The sequence below is a fragment of the Hemitrygon akajei genome, chromosome 29, assembly GCF_048418815.1.
Source record: "Hemitrygon akajei chromosome 29, sHemAka1.3, whole genome shotgun sequence".
NCBI lineage: Eukaryota > Metazoa > Chordata > Chondrichthyes > Myliobatiformes > Dasyatidae > Hemitrygon > Hemitrygon akajei.
In genome coordinates, this window is record NC_133152.1 from 27,801,080 (window position 1) to 27,814,534 (window position 13,455).

Sequence of the window (13,455 nt, forward strand, 5' to 3'; positions counted from 1 at the left end):
TAATAGGGAATGCTTGTCTGAAAAACTTATTCCATTCTGCTGTGAAGTAAAAGCAAACACTAAATAATGGGAGTAATAAGTGTAACTGCTGTGGGACCTTGAGGAACAGAGACTCCATAAAGAGGCTCATAATCTGTTGAAAGGGTCAAGCTGAAGATTGTTTTTCATTTAAGGGTTGTTACAACCCTTATTACGGAATGTGTTCCAGGATTTTGACCCAGTGACAGTGACAGAATGGTTATATATTTCCAAAACAGGATGGTGTGTGGCTTGGAGGGCATCTTCCAGTGCTTGTATTCCTGTGCTTTGATGAGGTAAAGGGTTTGGTAGGTGTTGTCTTGATGAGTTGCTGCAATGCACCAGTAGATGGTACAAACTCTGTATCACTAGTGGAGTGAGTGAATGATTATGGATAGGGTGCCTATCAAGTGGACTGCTATGTCCTGTATGGCGTCAAGCTTTTTGAGTATGATTGAAGCTGCAATCATCCAGCTGAATTTTCTATCACACTCGTGCCTTGAGCCTTGTAGATGGTGGACAGGCTTTGGGGGGGGTTTGAGGTGAGTTACTTGCCACAGAATTCCTAACCTCTGACCAGCTCTTGTAGCCACATTGTGCATTTGGCTAATCTAGCCAGTTTCTGGTCATTAGTAATGCCCAAGATACTGATAGTGTTGGATTCAGTGATGGTAATGACTTTGAATGTCAGAAGGTGATAGCTAAATTTTCTTTTGTTGGATGTTGTTGTGGTCTGGCACTACTGTGGCATGTATGTTGCTTGCCATCTATCAACCCAGGCCTTGACATGGTTACTACTTCTTAACAACTTGCATTTATAATGATATACAGTGATGAACAGTGACATGCAACCTATGTCTTGTTGTCACTTTTGTAATTTGGGTCCCTCATTGTCTGCAGGCAACTCACGTTGACTGTAATCACTTGTGTTGAAACTACATTCACTGCAGGAGAACAGCTGTGGAATTCACTTCAGTTCCACATGTTAGATGTTGCTTTTACAAAATACAAGTTGACTACCCCTTGTCCGAAAATCCAAATTTTTTTGAGCACTGACATGATGCCACAAATGGGAAATTTCACAAGACGTTGGAAAGGTTCCCAGGCGATGTGAAGGTCTCCATGCACCACAAACTGTTCTGAGAAGTGCCCTCACATATGTAATGAACAGAAGTTAATAAAAAACATAGATGACACTGAAACTTGAAAGTAATTGTGAATATTCAGCAGGATGGTTGTAGAAATTTTTGAAAAAGTACGGCATTAGATTTTTAGTGTCTGATGATCACGAAAATCTAACACCAGAGCAAGTCTACAATGCTGATTACTTTTGTGACGTACATAAAACCTAAAAAAAGTAAATTACAGATGCAGTGCACTGTAAACTTTTAATCAAAACGTGGCATCATAGGTGGAGACCACTGTTGTTTGTTCAACAGGTAATTCAGGTATTCTCCCATGCTGCTGTGCTGCTTTTGTTACCTGCTCACATTATATTTTAATTATATTAATGGTATGTAATGTTTACTGTTAAGTACATAAGTGTGATGAGCAAGTGTGAGATGAGAACTGCTTACATAAATTCAGAGCTGGAAGTGATAGCAATCCCGAGCTATCTCATTGTACATTCCAAAATACAAAACACTTCTGGACCCGAGAATCTTGGATAAGGGGTACGCAACCTGTATTGCGGTAAAGCTCTTTGCAATTGGGAATGGTTTTGTATTAAATTTTATGCACAGGGTGATTGGGTAAGATATGTTAAAAACAAAGGAGTAGTGACATTTTATATAGGTGCAGTAGAATTTGATTGATATAATGGTCAACAATGGATAGTGTAATTGTTTTTAATACCTAAATTCCACACACAGTTTGAAGCTCTATCTGTGGCATTAGGGAATGATGCACGGTGAATGTAATGTAAAGAGTTAGAGACCACAGCATTCCTGTCAAGGAGCATGAAAAGCCTGCAAATTGGTCTATTATTGCCACACCTACTGAGGTACAGTGGAACACATTTGTTTTGTATGCCATTCATACAGAACCTTTCATTACAGCAATGCATCGGGAAAATAATAACAGAATGCAGTTACAGAGAAAGTGCAGGGAAGGCAGATAACAAGGCCATGATGAAATAGATTGTGAGGCCAAGAATCCTTTTTGAGGGTCACATTCTTGAGTTCTGTTATAAAGAAGTTAACTGTTTGAAAGAAATGTTTTTTTATGTTTTTTTTTCTTTTGTTGTGTGCCTAACTTTCTTTGTATTTGGTCCATTCAACAGTGACCATGCATCTTCCTGTGAAAGTGCTTATAATTGGGGCTGGAAATCGGGGACAGGTTTATTCGTCTTTTGCCAAGGATTTTCCAGAGCGGATGAAGGTAGGTCTTCAAATCTTTAAAAGTCTCTGCTAAGGATTATTCCCAGAGTATTATTAAAACATTAAATTACAGACACATCAATCAAAAATTGGACAAAATTTCATCCAATGTGTTTCAATCTTGATAAATATGTATCATCCACTTTGACCCTACAAAGGACAGAACTATCTCAATCGTGATAAACTACCAGTAGTCGAGGTCAAAATTTGTGAATCTGTGCATTTAAAAAGTCAAGGACAGATAGTTAACAATAAAGGCTAACATGTTAGCTTTTACATGTAGAGGATCAGAATGCAAGGTAGGTAGCAATTCTGCTACAGGTACACAATTCCACACTGGGGATAATATTTACTGCTTTGGGTACCTCACTCCTAGAATAGTGAATTGGATTTGGAAGTAATGCAGCATAGTTTTACTAGGATATTTTTAGGATTCAGTGTCGATTTGGGTGTCATTGGTGAAGCCAGCATTTAGTGTGCATCCTTAATTGCCCTTGAGAAAGTGGTGGCAAGCTGCTGTACTGAGCCATCATAGTCCTACCATGAAGCTACATCTACTGTGCAATTGATTAAATGTTGCAGGATTTTGACTGGCACCAGTGAAGGAATGACAATGTGTTTGCAGGTTGGACAATGTTTATCTGGAAGGTGCAGGTGATAGTGCTTGCATCTGCTTGCCTTCCATTATCCTTGTAGTTGGTGGGAGTCATACAACTTAGGAAGAACAAGTTATATTTAACATGGAGTCGTGATTCTGCTGAGAGAGGCAGAAGATTTGAAGTACTTGGAGTCACCCCAATGTTCAGATTAGGATAATGGGTCCTCATGTTATGTTCAGCTCACCGAGCAATTGGTCATCAGGACCTTACCTGACCTTGAGCCTGATGAAGAGGGCTGGGAAAGGCTGGAGACCTGAGAGGCTGCAGTTTGCTTGCATCTGATATAGAACTTGTGTTAAGTTCTATGACAAGCTTACAGGCACTGTTTAATCCAGGGATGAATGGTGGAGGATGAAGTGGGAGATTGACAGTCATCTGCATATAAATACTAAAGGCTAGCCAGACACTACTGGCCATTGTAGAGTTAACTACAAACAATCTTTCAGAAGATTTGCTACATGGCTACAGAGGTATAGTTGGTTAAAGTACTGCCCTTTCCAGGCACTACCTCTGCTCACAATCAGCCCTTGGTGCACTTTGGATCCAGGTTTTGGGATATAATGTTGAAAGCCTTAAAGCAACCACGTGACTAAGAATAAAAGAAAGAAACTATTAGCACTTAATACTTGCAACGTATTCAGCATCTTTGGCAGGCTTGATAACAAACTTAAATGAAATAGCAAATGACGGTTAAATAATCTTAAGTGTTTGCTTAACCCAACAAATTGAGATCTGACCTGCCAGAAAATTATTGAGATTATTGGGGTTAATATTTGTACTGGCCCAATTTTCAGTGCAACTATTAATGTGTATAAGGCATGTATATGTATAATGACAACAAAAAAGATTTTCTGCTTTTTTCACTAATTTGAGCAAGCTGCTGGAGTTCAAAATGGCTGCCTGTTGCTGTTCTAATTTCAGGCTGTCTGCTTCAACAGTTGGATGTCGGTCAACTTGTTGGAGAAGAGGGGTCATTGTGAACAAATTTATACACCCTTTTATTTAGTAAATGCAGAACATTTGGTTATTCTATTCCTTGAGACCCTGCTCTGCACTTAACAATATCAAACTCATTTTGCAGCTTATGGATAGCAATAATGCCAATTGCATTGTCCCAATTGTGATGAATAATTGAACACAAGTGAATGGTCCATTTATCCACTAAGCAATTTGAATAAGCACTATTAATGGATTATAATTAATGTACTTGTGTGAGCTCTGGTAAATTTAGTCTGCAGACAATTCCAGTGATATACCTTGTGTCATTTACAGTATTGAGTACTTGTGGCGCATATGTTTTTCGAAAAATAATTCAATATCAGTTTTAATGGACGATGCAGAAAAGTGTAGAATTAGCTTTCTTTTGCGTAGAGAAGGCTTAAAGAGCCTTTTCTATACAAAAAAATGAAGCCTCTGTGTGAAGGTGCCTCCATGTTCTTAAAAAAACCGAAATGGAGGCACCTTTGCAAACCCCCACAGGCCCAATGACACTATGATTTCAGTCTCTGAGGCTGACATGAGAGCATCCTTCAGAAAGGATCCTAAAGCATCTACGGAAAGATTTTGGCAAAGACTGCATATTTGGCTGAGTATGGAAGACCTGTGCTAATCAACTGGCAGCAGATTTTGGTAAATGGGTTTGCCTTTCTACTTATTGCCATTAAGGGCCCCCAAAAAACCCTTTCAGGTAAAGCTACACTTTACTTGTGAGTCTGTTGGGGTCATATTCTGTGTCCGGTGCTCCTGGTGTGGCCTCCTGTATATTGGTGAGACCCGATGGAGAATGGGAGATCGCTTCGCTGAGCACCTATGCTGCATCCGCCAGAAAAAGCGGGACTCCCGGTGGCCACCCATTTTAATTCCACTTTCCATTCCTATTCTGACATGTGCATCCACGGCCACCTCCACTGACGTGATGAGGTCATACTCGGGTTGGAGGAACAACAACATTCTGTCTGGGTAGCCTCCAACCTGATGACATGAACATCGACTTCTCGAGCTTCCGGTAATGCCCTCCCAACCCCCCCCCCCCCTTCACCACTCCCCTCAAATTACTTTTAATCACCTCTTCTGCTTTGTAGTACTTTGTTTCTTTGATATTCTCCCTTTTTAAGGTATATACAGTATTTTCACCTGTTTTATGCTTTCAACTAGCAGCATTTGACCTTGTAATTTCCTGTGGAAAATCTCATATAAATTCTGAAAAGCGAGGAATGTTACCATGAATCTTCAAGGGGAAAATTATCAGTACAAAATATGCAACAACATGCTGAGAGTTGATATTGACATGCAAAATCAAAATAATGTCTGTCAATTCTCTCTCTTGCCCTGGAGAATCTGTAGCTTGGTTAAACTCTTGTACTAAAGTTAATTTAGTCCAAGTACAAAATATCTTTCTTTAAAACATATGTATAATATGTGAACCTTAGAGACTGCAGATGCTGGAATAGGGAGCAACAATCTGCTGGTGAAACTCAGTGGCTTGAGCTGCATTTGTTGGCGTTGGGGCTGGGAACTTCTGACATTGCAGACCAAAACCCTGCCTCAGGACTTTTATTTGTTTCTTTTTAAAATTCAAGTTGAACTGTACATTTAAAAAATATTGATACTCTATCAACTCATGTAACAGAGAAAATGTTTGCTATGAAACTGTGTAATGATGTGATAGCATATCACTACTTAATGGTTTTGTGTAAAATGTTTTTCTCCAATGTTTTAGTAATGTGTTCATTTAAAATCTCTCACCATAATCTTTACAAAATTTCATGTTATCCATACACTGCCAAACATAAGAAAATTGTAAAATATAGTGACTGCTTGAAATGAACAGTATTTTTCTGAACATTAAAGTTGTTATGGAATATTAATAACTGTTTTGTCTACTTGTTGACTTCAGATGTTAGAGCCCTATCTATTCTCTTGCCTGTCTGACGAGACATTGAGATTTATGAAATTTGAATTCCTCAACTATTCCTGAGGGTAAATGAAATGTGAATAATTCAGAGTTCCTGAGCTTGTGCTTTGTGTAAATCACAGATGTTTCTACTCCAGATCATGGGCTAATTCAGAGTTCTTTGTCCACTGGATCCCAGAAAATAGCCAAATGTAATTTATCTCTAATTAAAGCATCAATGCAGTCAAAATCTTTCTATGGATTTAATATGTCTATCTTTAAGCAAGAACTATAGCGTATCTTGAGCAGTTTGAAACAGTAGTATCTAGATTTATTTGTGTAAATGTTATTATTGATTTTGTGATAATGAAAGAAACTCCTAAGCCAAACTCTGGAAGTTATTTGCAACACTGCCATTATAATTATCAGAAGGGTAGGAGAAAAAGTGAAAATGCTAAAGGAGCAATGTGTGCCAAGTAGCATGCTGTTGGTAAGTTTATCTATTGGTCTGAAAAGATGATTTTGTACATTTTGCCATTCTATCAAATTGACTACACTATTTCAAAATTGTAGCTTCTGTTGCAGCAACATTTATAAGATGTTTGGACAGGCACATGAGTTGGAAAGTAATTAAGAGACATAGACCACGTGCGGGGAGAAGTGCAGTTTAAACTGACATCATGGTTAGTGCGGGCATCATGGCTAAAGGGCTGACTCCTTTGCTGTATTGTTTAATATTTTAGGTTACAGGTGTCCCCCGCTTTATGAATGTTCGCTTTACGCCACTTCGCTTTTACAAAAGACCTACATTAGTAACCTAATTTTCGCATTACAAAGAGGATTTTCGCTTTTATGAAAATTTTTTCCATATAAATTAATGGTTCTTCGCTTTACGCCATTTTGGCTTAAGAAAAGTTTCATAGGAACGCTCTACCTTTGTAAAGGGGGGAGGGGACTCCTGTATTTACTAATGGAGCTACTCCTTGTGTTTCAATCAAATGAATGGATAAAAGATTGGCTGACTGGCAGGAGGCAAAATGGAGGAATAAATGGGACCTTTTCTGATTGGCTTCAGGTGACTAGTGATATTCCCCAGGGATCAGTGTTGGGACTGCTGTTTTTACATTATGTGTCAGTGATTTGGATGATGAAATTAATGGCTTTGTGGCCAAGTATGTGGACGATACAAAGATAGGTGGAGGGGCAGGTAGTGTGGAGGAAGCAGTGAGTGCGCAGAAGGCTGAGGAGAATGGGTCAAGAAGTGGCAGATGGAATACAGTATAGGAAAGCGTATAGCCAAAGGGAAAAAAGGTGTAGACTATTAACTTACAATTTGAGTCAGTGATGAGGAATTCAAATACAATATTAACATTCATTTCGAGAGGACTAGAATATAAGACGTAGGGCCATATGACATAGGAGCAGATTTAGGCCACTCGACCCTACAAGTCTGCTCCGCTATTCCATCATGGATGATTTATTATCTCTCTCAACCCATTCTTCTGCCTTCTCCCTATAACCTTTGGTGCCCTGACTAACCAAGAACCTGTCAACCTCTGCTTTAAATATACTTAGTGACTTGGCCTCCAGAACCGTCTGTAACAGTGAATTCCACAGATTCACCACTGTTTGGCTAAAGAAATTCCTTCTCATCTTTGTTCTAAATGGACGTATCTCTATTCTGAGGCTTTACCCTCTGGTCCTAGACTCAGCCACTATAGGAAACACCCTCCCCTCCCACATCCTCCTTATCCGGACCTTTCAGTATTTGATAGATCTCAATGAGATCCCCCTCCCCCATTCTTCTAATTTCCAATGAGTAGAGGCCCAGAGTCATCAAACACTCCTCATACGTTAACCCGTTCATTCTCGGAATTATTCTTGATGACCTCCTCTGGGGCCCTCTCCAGTGCCAGCACGTCCTTTTTTAGATAAAGGGGCCCAAAACTGCTCACAATACTCCAAGTGCGATCTGACCAATGCCTTACAAAGCCTCAGCATTACATTCTTGCTTTTTTATTCTAATCCTCTCGAAATGAATTCTAACATTGCATTTGCCTTCCTTACCTCCAACTCAACCTATAGCTTAACCCTTTAGGGAATCCTTCATGAGAACTCCCAAGTCCCTTTGCACCTCTGAGTTTTTAATTTTATTCTCATTTAGAAAATAGTCCATGCTTTTATTCTTTTTGCTAAAGTGCATAACCATACACTTCCCTACACTATATTCCATCTGCCATTTCTTTGGCTATAGCTCCAATCTGTCTAAGTCCTTTTGCAGTCATCCTGTTCCTCAACAATAACTGTCTCTCCATATATCTTTGTATTGCTGTAAACCTGGCCACAAACTCATCAATTCCTTCATCCAAATCATTGACATACAGTATAACATGAAAAGAAGTGGTCGCAACACTGTCCCCCAAGGCACATTACCAGTCACTGTCAGTCAACCAAAACAGGCCTCCTTTAATCCCACTCTGTGTCCTGCTAGTCAGCCAATTCTCTATCCATGCTAGTACCTTTCCTTTAATACCACAGGCTCTTATCTGATTAAGTAGCTTCATGCGCAGCACCTTATCAAAGGCCTTTTGAAAATTGAAATAAACACCATTCACTGACTCTCCTTTGTCTATCCTACCTGATATTTTCTCACAGAATCCCAACAGATTAGTTTGGCAAAATTTCCTATTTAGAAAACAATGCTGACTTTAGCCTATTTTATCATGTGCCCCCAAGTACCCTGAAATGACATCCTTAATAATAGACTCCAACATTTTTCCAACCACTGAAGTCAAGCTAACTGGCCTATAATTTCATTTCTCCTGCCTTCCTCCCTTTTTAAAGAGTGGAGTGACCTTTACAATTTTTCAGGTCCTTAGAAAACACTCCAGAATCTTGTGATTCTTGAAAGATCATTACTAATGCCTCCACAATCTTTTCAGCTACTTCTTTCAGAACCCTGGGGTGTAGTCCATCTGATCCAGGTACTTAATCTACCTTAAAACTTTTCAGTTTCCTAATCATCTTCTTATCTATGGCAATGATGCTTACTTTTTCCCCCTGACACTCTTGCATTTATAGCATACTGCTCGTGTCTTCTACGGTGAAGGCTGATGCAAAATACTTAAGTTCATCTACCTTTACTTTACACCCCCCCCCCCCCAGGTTACAACCTCTTGAGCATCATTTTCCAGTGGTCCTATATACACTCTCACCTCTCTCTTTTACTCTATATACTGTATCTGAAAAAATTGATATCCTCTGATATTATTGGCTAGCTTTCTTTCATATTTAATCTTTTCTTTCCTTATGACTTTTTTAGTTGCCTTATGTTGGTTTTTAAAAGCTTCCCAATGTTCTAACTTCCCACTATTTTTGCTATATAATTTGCCCTCTCTTTTGCTTTTATGCTGTCTTTGACTTCCCTTGTCAACCACAGTTTCCTCATCCTTCCTTTAGAATACTTTCTCATCTTTCCTGCACCCACAGAATATCTCCCAGAAACTCCAGCCATTGCTGTTCTGCTGTCATCCCTACTAGTGTCCCCTTCCAATCAACCTTGACCAGCTTCTCTCTCATGCCTCTGTAATTCCCCTTACTTCACTGTTTTAATGATACATCTTGTTTTAGCTTCTTATCAAACTGCAGTGTGAATTCTATCATGTTATGATCACTGCCTCCTCTAAGGGTTCCTTTACTTCAAGATAACTAACCAAATCTGGGTCATTACATAACACCCAATCCAAAATTGTCATTCTCATAGTGGGCTCAACCACAAGGTGCTCTAAAAAGCCATCCTGTAGGCATTCTACAAATTTCCTGTCTTGGGATCTAGCATCAACCAACCTGATTTTCCCAATCTACCTGGATAGTGAGATCCCCCGAATCTCAACGTAATTTGTAGCTCACATCCTGACTACTGTTCAGAGGCCTGCATATAACCCTCATCGGGGTCTTTTTTCTCTTGCAGTTTCTTAACTCTATCCATAAGGATTCTACATCTTCTGATCCTATGTCACCTCTTTCTAAGTATTTGATTACATGTTTTACCAACAGAGACCCCCCCCCCACCCCCTCTGCCTACCTTCCCTTTCAATACAGTGTGTATCCTTGGATACAAAGCTCCTAACTGTGATCTTCTTTCAGCTACGACTCAGAGATGCCCATAAAATGATATCTGCCAATCTTTATTGCATTACAAGATAATCTACCTTATTCCCTATTCAAATGTAACACCTTAAATTCTGTATTCATCAACCTTTTTTGATTTTGTTGCACTTGTCACACTTTAACTCATCCCACTGACTTCAATTTTGCCCTCTCATCTGCCTGCCCTTCCTCACAGTCTCACTACACACTGCATCTAGTTGTATACTAACAGCTCTATTATTCCAGTTCCCATCCCATCCCTTCTTTCCCCCCACCCAACAGCTCTCTAGAATACCTGCCTGATATGGTATTGGTCTCCCTCGAGTTCAGGTGTCACCAATCCTTTTGTACAGTTCGTACCTTCACCAGAAGTGATCCTAATGATCCAGAAATCTGAAATCCTGCCCCCTGCCCAATTTTTCAACCACGCATTCATTTGCCAAGTCATCTTATTCTTACCCTCACTGGTACACGGCACAGGCAGCAATCCAGAGATTACTACCCTTTGATGTCTGCTTTTCAGCTTTCTTCCTAACTTCTTAACTCTCTCTTCAGGACCTCCTCCCTTTTCCTACCTGTGTCGTTGGTATGATCATGTTCCACAACTTCCAGCTGTTCACGGACCCTGACACCTGGGAGGCAGCATGCCATCCTGTGTCTCTTTCACATCCCAACTGCTGCAGCCCCTCCTCCTGGTACGTCACCACCACTTCTTCTCCCCAGCAACAATATGCAAAGTGGTATGCTTATTATTGAGGGGAATGGGTACAGGGGTACTCTGCAGTGGCTGCCTATTCCATTTGCCTCTCTTAACAGTCACCCAGGTACCTGCCTCCTGCAACTTAAGGATGACAACCTCCTGGAAGCTTCTATCTACAATCTCCTCATTTTCCCTATGAGCCAAAGGTCATCCATTTCCTTAACAGAGTCTCTAAGGAGCTGCAGCTTGATGCATTTCATCCAGATATAATTATCAAGGAGACTTGAGGTCTCCCAGAGTTCCCACATCTCAGAGAAAAAACATACCACTACCTCCTGACCCATTCTCAGCACACTAGCTATGTACCTACAGAAAATAATACTCACTAGAAACTTGCTTTGAATTTACACCTGTGCTTGCCCAAGCCTGTTGAGCCAAGGCCCGAACACTCTTAACACTGGCCGACTCATGCAATGGCCTCTCCACTTACACCTCCCTTCTTTTTATTGACCCCACACTGACTTCAGCCTGCCAAAAAGAGCTGAAAGTACCCAAACCCTTTTTAAGTCTTGCCCTGTCATGAATGACCTCTCGTGCTGATTGCTGCCTGCTGAAAAGAGCCAAAAGCACCTGAGCTCTTTTTAAACCTTGCGCTGTGTTACCAACTAAAGATCTCTTGTGCTGCTGGAAAATGGTGAAGATGGTGAAGAGGTGGTGTACAGGAGCAAGATAGATCAGCTGGTTGAGTGGTGTCACAATGTCAGAAAGACCAAGGAATTTATTGTGGACTTCAGGAAGGGGAAGTCGAGGGAACACACACCAGTCCTCATCGAGGGATCAGCAGTGGAATGATTGAGCAGTTTCAATTTTCTAGATATCAACATGTCCTGAAGAAATATTGTGGTCACAACATATTGATGCAATTATAAAGAAGGCACGACAGTAGCTATATTTCATTAGGAATTTTTATTTTAACTGGTTTCATTATCGTCTGGTATGGATGGGCCACTGCAAAGGAACTGAAAAACCTGCAGTAATTTGCAAACTCAGTCAGTTCCGTCATGGAAAATAGCCATCTTCAAAAGGTGATGCCTCAAGAGCGGCATCCATCATTAAGGACCTCCATCATCCAGAACATGACCTCTTCTCACTGGTATCATCAAGGCCTCTATTTTCAGAGGAGGTTGAAGAGAACTAAACTATGCACATCGATATCATGTCATTCTGCAGATGCTCTGTAGAGCACATCCTAATAAGTTGCATCACTGCATTGTATGGAAACTGCCCTATGGCAGAGAGGAAGGGTCTACAACGGGTTGCCAAAACTGCCCATCACATCACTGGCACCAACATCAAGGACCTATATATAGAAAGGTACTAGAAAAAGGCCAGTAACATCATAAAGGATCCTACCTACCCTGCTCGTGGACTGTTTGTCTCACTCTTGTAAGGGAGGAGGCTATTTACCATCCACGCCAAGATCACTAAACTCAAAAATAGTTACTTTTCCCCAAGCAGTAAGGCTGATCAACACCACTCACTGACGCACCACTACTTTGTCATTTCCTGTCTGTCACCTTATGTACAGACAGTCCCGTGCCCAGTGACATTTAAGAACATACAGTTAAACTAGGTATATAAGCTGTCTTATGTATTTATATTTATTGTTACTGTGTACTTATTGTGGTTTTTCTTTGTGCTGCATCTGATCCAGAGTAACAATTCTCTGTTCTCCTTTACACTTGTGCACTGGAAATGACATTAAACTATCTTGGAGAAGGTGCAGAAGTCCAAAGACTCACACCCAGTGTTTCAGGAACAGCTTGTTCCCTTTTACTATCCGATTTCAGAATGGACAATGAACTAACTGATGAATACTGCCTTACTTTTTTGATCTCCAATTTAAAAATATATATTTCTTATTGTAATTTACAGTTTTTTGACGAGTTTTTATGTACTGCAATGTGCTGCTGTTGCAAAACAACAAATTTCTCAAAATATGCCAGTGATATTAAACCTGATTCTGATTCTGTAATTTTAATCCATTTTAAGTTGATGAATGGCTGCATCCTTGTGTTTTTTTTCCTCCCCCAACTAATATCAAAAGCCAGTCCTGTGAACACCTAATCTTCCACAGTGGGGTAGATTTCAGTCTTAGGCACTAAACTCCCAGTGTAAATTAGTACAGAATAAATTAGTACAACTCTTTGGATGAAGTTCTTTATCATTTCATACACCCTGGAGAGAAAGACCCTTTAAAACTGTCTCTAGCATATGCATTGCTCAAGTTAAATATTGATAGGACCGAATATCTTGCAATTAAAGTTATCTAATTTTAAATGATTTTCTCAATTTGAATGAAACTTGAAATACTCTTTTAATGCCAGTAAAAGGAGATATCTAATCCTTGGTACTACAGTTGCTTTTTCTAGGTAAAATCTGGTTTGCAATTGAATTGACTTTATTTCTTATATCCTTCACATAAAAATCTTTACATCTCCATCTAAATGTGCAATCATAGTAATTTATAATAACTTACAATAAATAGAACCGTCAATGTAATATAGAGTACTCTCAAGTCAATGTGAGTTAATCAGTGATGGCCTGGTGGAAGAAGCTGTCCCGGAGCTTGTTGGTCCTGGCTTTTATGCTGCAGTA

At 39.9% G+C, this 13,455-nt stretch overlaps 1 protein-coding gene across 4 annotated transcripts in view; it reads left to right on the forward strand.

The window, feature by feature from the left end:
- LOC140718374 (putative oxidoreductase YteT) overlaps positions 1-13,455 on the forward strand; it is a 241,374-nt gene that overhangs the window by 39,615 nt on the left and 188,304 nt on the right. For all 4 annotated transcript variants that reach the window (XM_073032012.1, XM_073032010.1, XM_073032013.1 and 1 more), the window contains one exon: positions 2,300-2,397. In XM_073032012.1, coding sequence (XP_072888113.1) covers positions 2,305-2,397 — 93 coding nt within the window. In that variant the 5' untranslated portion in view covers positions 2,300-2,304. The remainder of the gene's footprint in view (positions 1-2,299; positions 2,398-13,455) is intronic.